The sequence below is a fragment of the Kryptolebias marmoratus genome, linkage group LG3 (assembly GCF_001649575.2).
Source record: "Kryptolebias marmoratus isolate JLee-2015 linkage group LG3, ASM164957v2, whole genome shotgun sequence".
Taxonomy (NCBI): Eukaryota; Metazoa; Chordata; class Actinopteri; order Cyprinodontiformes; family Rivulidae; genus Kryptolebias; species Kryptolebias marmoratus.
Window position 1 is genome coordinate 28,319,793 of NC_051432.1, and position 7,942 is coordinate 28,327,734.

The 7,942-nt window shown below is 48.1% G+C and overlaps 2 protein-coding genes across 5 annotated transcripts in view; one reads left to right on the top strand and one right to left on the bottom strand.

Moving 5' to 3' along the window:
• Positions 1–5,472, top strand: part of LOC108229599 (tensin-4) — a 25,671-nt gene extending 20,199 nt beyond the window's left edge. For both annotated transcript variants that reach the window (XR_005232979.1, XR_005232980.1), the window contains 2 exons: positions 1,159–1,363; positions 4,509–5,472. The gene's annotated coding sequence lies outside the window, so the exon portion shown is untranslated. The remainder of the gene's footprint in view (positions 1–1,158; positions 1,364–4,508) is intronic.
• Positions 1–7,942, bottom strand: part of krt222 (keratin 222) — a 22,624-nt gene that overhangs the window by 6,704 nt on the left and 7,978 nt on the right. For 2 of the 3 annotated variants that reach the window (XM_025002311.2, XM_017439388.3), the window contains exons 3-6: positions 6,205–6,287; positions 5,693–5,846; positions 3,788–4,066; positions 1,200–1,328 (exon numbers count right to left, since the gene is read on the bottom strand). In XM_025002311.2, coding sequence (XP_024858079.1) covers positions 1,200–1,328; positions 3,788–4,066; positions 5,693–5,846; positions 6,205–6,287 — 645 coding nt within the window. Of the gene's footprint in view, positions 1–1,199; positions 1,329–3,787; positions 4,067–5,692; positions 5,847–6,204; positions 6,288–7,355; positions 7,537–7,942 lie in introns of all 3 variants that reach the window. The other variant, XM_037974836.1, reaches the window with a different exon arrangement.

The following is a 7,942-nucleotide window of genomic DNA, read 5'->3' on the forward strand; positions in this document are numbered from 1 at the left end:
GCTTCGGTCGCTGCTCCTGCACGCTCCCGGCATTCTGATGTTAACAGGAAGTGACGTCACGCGTCTTCTTCCTGAGTTATTTGGGCTTATTTTGTATTCCACGCTACACAAACCCACAAAGAAGAGACTAGACCGCAGAAACGGTGGAGAATCACTTTAGAAACAATAAATATTGGGTTAAAGTTGTGATTTTGCGGGGTTTGCTTGATTTTGCGTTAATAGTTGCGATTGTAACATCGTGAAATCCTGGAGGGTCTGACAAACTGGTCCAAACCTGCTTATATTTCAAAGCGTACCGCAGCAGATTAAATCAGAAATGTGGAAGCGGAACAAAGCGGGCCGAGGCGGGTACGATGAGGGACAGGAACCAGCCTCTCCTGTTGGAGACGACCCTCCTGAGCTTCTCCGACACCGTTCCTCCCGCTCAGTTCTGCGGAAGAACGTGGATTATCCAGCAGCTTCTGTTCCCTTTCCTTTTCCTTCTGGCCAGCGGAGACATGTTTGTCTCGATGTTATGAAACGTTGGCGTTCCAGTGGGTGAGAGTCGGGCAGAAGATCTGTTTTTCTCAGGGAGCTGCTGCTGTTGGAGACGAGCCGGAGTCTCAGAACAGTCGCGGGGCTCTTGTGGGCGTCTCGAACTCGTCTCAGTTTAGTTTCTGTTGTTTCCTCCATGACAGAACACACCAACGATCTGCGTGTGTTCGTATCAAAGGTGGACTCCAGTAGATTAGATCAGCAGGCCGTGCACACGAAGATACGCTGTGAGTTTTAAAAACGCTGGTGGGAATCGTCCCGTTTTCCTGCCGGTCTCCAGCAGCTGCAGCTCGGCGAGACGCCACCTTAAACGTCAACATTTGGAGGCGTCTCTGCATCAAACGATCCGCCAGCGGTGGACTCGATGCTGCTGATGTGTCCCTCACACTCCACGCTAACATCAGCTGAAAGGTTTATCTTCGGGTCCTTTCTGCAGCCGAAGGCCTGATTTATTCCACATATTGTTTGACTCGGTTGTAAACAGAAAGTAAAAAACTTAGGAATGCTTTAAAAATGATTATCTGGAGTGAAAGTTGTTGACGGGTAATGGAGCAGAACTGTTGACTTTGGGCTGACAGCCGTATCAGCAGCGCAGAGTCAACACTCTTCTTCTCTTGTTATCAGTGTTTGAGGTGGGTGTGGTGAGGAGTGACGGCTGCTCTCACCAGAGCGTGAAGCGTCTCCATCTCCACCTGAAGGGAGCGCCACTGCTTCCTGGCCTCAGTGAGCTCGGCCCGGGCCTCCCTCAGGGCGGCGCCGCCGAGGCTCACCTGGGCCCACGCCGCCTCCTCCTCCTGCGCGGCGAGAAGAGGACCAGATGTTACAGCAGGTATCAACCACAACAACGCCGCCCCCGAACCTCCCGCCGCGCTTTCATGCAACATAAAAGTCCAAAGTGAAGCGAGCTCTTGGTTCAGTACCTGAGTAAACACGGGGACACACCTTGTGGGGAAGGGCTTTTTGTTTCCTTTTGGCACTTGGTCAAAAGGTGGAGAGGAGAAGCAGCGGGTGGTGGTGATGGATGTGCAAACAGACAGTGTGTGTGTGTGCAGCTGTGGGCCGTTTTACACCCCTACCTTTAAAGGCAGCGAAGCCGCCTCTGCAGTTACAACAGTAAAAACAAAAGCAGACTTCAGTTATTTCAAGTATTTTTTGTTGAATTTCTTCCTCCACTGACTCATCTTCAGTTTCAGCCCAACAAACAGTCCTCGACTGGGAGGAGAACCAAGTGTTTTAATTACAGAGAACACGGGATCCCGCCTCAGATCCAGCCGGGAAACGATTTTCATAAAGATATCTGTCAGCTAACGAGCGCAGCTGGTGTCGGTGTCACCCGGTGATGGATCACTTTACTTGGCTGGCTGCAGGAACATGTGGGTGTAACAAGCTCTACAGTTTCCATCCACTCATCCTCGACATGAATAACATTAATGTTGATTTATTTGAACCGGTCTTTTTCCAGGGTGAAGAGATTACACAACATTCTACGTGCGGGCTCTGAGACACCCATACACTCCCACTAAACCAGGGGTGTCCAATCCTGGTCCTCAGGGCCTCCATCCTGCATGTTTTCCTTGTTTCTCTGCTCCAACACACCTGATTCATGGTTAAATCACCTCTTCATGTCCTGCAGAAGCCTGTTAATCACCCATTGATTCAGATCAGGAGTGTCGAAGCAGGGAAACATCTAAAACCTGCAGGACCAGGATTGGAGACCCCTGATCTAATCAAAGACCCATATTGGATTCCTTAACCAAAGATCTATGATTAGATCTTCTAATCAAAACCCATGTTTATATCCTCTAACCAAAGATCCATGATTTATATGGTCCAACTAAATACCCACAATTAGCTCTTTTAACTAAAAGATTCAAGTTTAGATCCTCTAACCCAGGGGTCTCCAATCCTGGTCCTCAGGGCCACCATCCTGCATGTTTTAGTTGTTTCTCTGCTCTTCAGCAGGTCTTCAGGTTCTGCAGAAGTCTGTTAATCGCTCACTCATTCAGATCAGGTGTGTTGGAGCAGGGAAACATCTAAAACCTGCAGGATGGTGTCCCTGCAGGACCAGGATTGGACACCCCTGCACTAAAGGGTTTCTGTCTCCAACCAGCTCCTGGCAGAATTCAGATGATATCTGAGTAAAGTTCTTTAAATCGGCTGGTTTCATTCAGAGTCATTCCTGAAGATGTTTCCAGGCAGGAAGTTCTGATGAGTCTTTGGGTTCAGGTGTTTAATCAACCAATTAAAGTAGCACCGAATCTTTTTTATTTATCTTATTACTAATTAAACTTCATGAACTGGTTTTAAAACAACCACTGTCTTTTTAACCACTGCTGTAAACCAAGTCTCCCCTGGAGGGACGATAACCGAACGAGTCCTTCGTTAATCAACACAGCAGCCCCACAGCATGATGCTCCCACCTCTGTGCTCGTCCACTGTGACCATCAAACCAGAAGACATCTGTCTTGTTCTTGTGGACAGCTGCAAGCTTCTTTCTCAGTCCTCACAGTCCACGGCGATATAAATCTGTCTTCACCAGTGGACAGGGACACCAGTGGACAGGGACATTCCTGGACATCTGAACCAGTTTCTTTCCGTCTGACGGTCTACAGGCAGAAATGATCTTGTCGAGTTAAGAATCGTAGCTTTTTATAAATCAGGGAAAAGGCCGGTTCAGATAAATCCTCAAACCCCAGATTAACATCGCTGCTCGTTAAAGTTGGATAAAAACTTTGTCTTCAGATGATGTTTGCTCCACACGGCTTCACCTTTCGGTGGAACTGAAGACGATGAATCGCCGCTGCGACATTTCGCAGCTCCGGACGTCTTATTGTAAGATTTGATCCCTCTGCTGAAGACAGAGCGTCTGACAGCATCTCCCTGTGCTGATCCTGGACGTCCTGCAGGTTTTGGACCGCAGGATTGTGTAACGGTGGCGGTCTGAGGGAGGGGTGGGGGCTGTCAGAGCGGCTCTGCTGTAAACAACAGGGCTGAATAAAAGCTGCTCTGATTTACAGCTTTCAGTGAAGACACTTTATCGTCCGGCTGCTGAGGCACAGAAACAATCAAAATGCTGCTTTTCTGACAATAACACAAGAGAGGAATGTTCCTGAAACCTCAGTTCAAACTTAAAACAGAAGTTCTTACAGGAAGGAGTTAATGTTTAAAGACGACGAGACGTTCGGACTCTGTTTGTCCTCAGGGTGTGTCTGGAGACAAACATGCAGGTGAGGACGTGGAGCCGGGTTCGTACCTCGTTAAGAGCTGCTCTGAGAGTCCTGGAAGCTGCCGCTCCACTTCCAGCCTGGTGAGGCCCGACCGAGCCGGAGGCCCGGTTTGAGCTTCTCTCGGCCGGGCCCGAAGTTCTGCTCTGGCTGCACTGCGCTGCGATTCGGTCGAGGAGCTGGGTGAGCTCCATCCCTGTGCCATCCTCCTCCTCCTCCTCCCCTCCTCCTGAAGCTGCTGCTGCTGCTGCCGCGGCTAACAGAGCATCGCAGGATCCGGGCCGCCGCAGCTGCAGAGCCCGGGCCGCCTGCAGCCAACCAGAGGGAGCCCGAGAGGGGAGGGAGGGAGGTGAGGGAGGCGAGGGAGGCGAGAGGACAACGAGACACACGGATGAGAGCAGGACCAGAAAGTAATCTTTGAATAAATGGAGCGAGGGACGCAGTGCGGAGGCAGGAGGATGGATGTGGACCCAGATGCATGAGTGAAAATCTGTGTGTGAGCAGGAAAAGCCCCGGGAAGGGAGGGAGGGAGGGGGGATTAGTCAGCAAAGAAAGGAGAGAAGGAGGTGGAAAAGGATGGAAGGAGGAGGTCAGAGCGAGGAGTCAGAAGATGCTGCAGTTTCACAGAAACACACACACCCAGTCATTACCATCACCCAGTTATTACAGGGCTGGAACTTATAATTCATCTCTCATAATTACAGCCTTTCAGCAGGAAAGTTAAACTAACACACTTATCTTTCATTTTAGAACCTGTTCATTTAGGACGGGGTCACGGAGCGACCAGAGGCTTCTCCAGAGGCTGACGTGTCACTTTTTACCTTTACAGCCTGACGTGTTCCAGGTAAACGCTGCCGTTAGCTGTTCTACTTTAAATATAGGTCCGGACGACATTTTGGTACAAGATTAAAGCTCCACGAAAAGGCCTGAAGGCCCAAAGATTAACAGGCTTCAGCTAACAGCTGATGGGAAACGTTCAGCGTTAGCCAACGTTAGATAATGTTAGCCAGCGTTAGCCAACATTAGCCATCATTAGCCACTGTTAGCCAGCATTAGCCAGCGTTAGATAATGTTAGCTAATGTTAGCCAACGTTAGCCATCGTTCGCCAACATTAGCCATCGTTAGATAATGTTAGCCAACGTTAGCCAACGTTAGCCATCGTTAGCTATCGTTAGCCACTGTTAGACAGTGTTAGATAATGTTAGCCAATGTTAGCCAATGTTAGCCAACGTTAGCCATTGTTAGATAATGTTAGCCATCGTTACCCAGCGTTAGATAATGTTAGCCAATGTTAGCCATCGTTAGCCACTGTTAGCCAGCGTTAGCCATCGTTAGATAATGTTAGCCAATGTTAGCCATTGTTAGATAATGTTAGCCAATGTTAGCCATCGTTAGATAATGTTAGCCAATGTTAGCCATCGTTAGCCATCGTTAGCCACTGTTAGCCAGCGTTAGCCATCGTTAGATAATGTTAGCCAATGTTAGCCATCGTTAGCCATCGTTAGCCACTGTTAGCCAGCGTTAGCCATCGTTAGCCACTGTTAGCCAGCGTTAGCCATCAATACCTAGCGTTAGATAATGTTAGCTAATGTTAGCCAATGTTAGCCATCATTAGCCATCTCAGTTTTTATCATTGGGAATTCCAGCCCTAAAAGAGGAACGCTGAAGCTTTACAGTGGAGGCAAACATTATACAAAGGGATTTCCAAGTGCAGAGAAATATGGTCATTAGGGTTATAAAACTAGTTATTTCTGACGACATACCTGTGAGAAAACTTGAATTTAAAGGTAGATTAGAAAGAGAGGATCTCAGGTGTCTTTATAGATTCATTTTTACATAAATCTCTTTAACAGCAAATAAATATTTTCATTTATTTTGCAGCCTGAGTTTGTTCAAGCTCTTATATATATTATTAAAGGTGGAGTAAAGTGACCTGAAACTCCTGGTCCATGTGCTGCAGCTCCGTCAGGCGGCACCGACACTCGGCCTGCAGCACCGCGCTGCTCGAGTCGGCCTTCCTCTTTGCCTCTCTCAGCAGCGCCACCTGCTGCTCCAGCTGCCTGGTGGCGCTCTCCTCCATTTCACACCTGAACCACGGATTGAAGCGCATTTAGAGATTCACAGAAACGTTTACGATATGAGAGGGTTAAACGTTAATGTGGTTCACCGCGTCAGCAGGAGGTGCTGTAAAAACAAGGAATTTCAGGGTTAATGGCTGACAGCGGCGGGGGCGGGGTCATTCTGCATCAAACACAAGTGAAAGTGTCGACGCGGCACAAAGCCTCGCCGCTCGCAGAGCGAGAGCCGAGTCAGAGGAGGCTCCTCTGGACAACATGTCCCGATAATCCCAGATTATCTGCTGGCAGGAAGCCGACCCTGTGAGGATTATTTATTTATTTGTTTGTTTGTTTATTTGTTTATCTGAGCAGCAGAACTTCAGCTGACCTGCTCTGGATTTCAGCAGCTCTGGACTTCATGTCGTCAGACTGCAGCGCCAGCTGGGCGTTCTTCACGAGAAGTTTACAGATCTGAGAAAAACAAACAACAACAACAACAATAAACAACAACAACAGGCGTTACACCACAGGACTTTTTATAGAGGCTGTATTTAAGGGTTACCGACATTCATCCAACCATTCATCCAACCATCCAACTGTCTATCCAACCGTCCATCCATCCATCCATCCATCCATCCATCCATCCATCCATCCATCCATCCATCCATCCATCCATCCAACATCCATCCAACCATCCATCCATCCGACCATCCGTCCATCCATCCAACCATCCATCCATCCGACCATCCGTCCATCCGTCCATCCATCCATCCATCCATCCGTCCATCCATCCATCCACCCATCCATCCATCCATCCATCCGTCCGTCAACATTATCTCAGTTTANTCCATCCATCCATCCATCCATCCATCCAACCATCCATCCGACCATCCGTCCATCCGTCCATCCATCCATCCATCCATCCGTCCATCCATCCATCCACCCATCCATCCATCCATCCATCCGTCCGTCAACATTATCTCAGTTTATCTGGAGTGATAGACGGCGGGTGATATGCATTCCTTTCAGAACAGTAAAACTTAAAGGTTTCTGTTGAAAATGACATTTATGTTTTTAAACATTGTGTTGTTAAAAGAATTTCCTTATTTTGAATATTCGTCTTCCTCCCTACATAAAAACCATTCCGTGTTGAAGTTTGTTTGAACTAATCTGTTCACTAATCCTATAAACTGCAAAAACATTTCTTAATGCTGCCAACTTTCAGCGCATGCCGAGCCTCCAGAACAAATAAAATACTTGTTATGACTAAACAAACTGTTTTGAGCCAATGAAGAAATCAGAGTTGTCCTTGTTATTTGTTACACACTTCATAAAACGCCCTTATTTGTCTTTGTTTTCTCACGACACGCCCTCATTAAAAGGAACATGGAATATTCCCAGACTCTGCCGAACCCGTCACGGTGTTCCCAACCCTCCTGAACGGTGACTGATCTCTGTGTCATGGCCGACAGCAGGACTGCCCATCTGTGAGGCTGCGATGCAAATCAGATCAGAGACAATAAGCAGCTAATTACTGACCTTAGATGACCGAGACAAACTTCGTAGTAACAGCATTTACTCATGTGTTCACAACCAGAGGTGACACCTGAACATGAGAGCAGCTGAGTCATGATGGACGGCTGCACCAGTTCTACCAGGAGAACGAGCTTCAGATGGATGTCGGACATCCAGACCTGCCTTCTTCTGGTTCTGATCCAACCTGAACAACACAGACCAGGGCTCAGAATTCCCTGGAATCAAATCTGCTCCTTCGGTGCGGATTTAATTCCCACATTAAGAGTAATTATTTCAGTTTACGCTGAAGGCTGCGTGCGCCTGCTTGAGTCTGAAATTCATTTAATTCATTTGTTTTTACACGTTCTAAGAACCAACATTAAAGCCAGCGGCTCGTTAGGGTCACCATGGTATCTGAGATCAGATACGATGGGAGCTCCAACAGGACCGGGTTTAGAGCTCCAAACAGGACCAGGTTTAGAGCTCCAACGGGACCGGGTTTAGAGCTCCAACGGGACCGGGTTTAGAGCTCCAACGGGACCGGGTTTAGAGCTCCAACAGGACCGGGTTTAGAGCTCCAACGGGACCGGGTTTAGAGCTCCAACAGGACC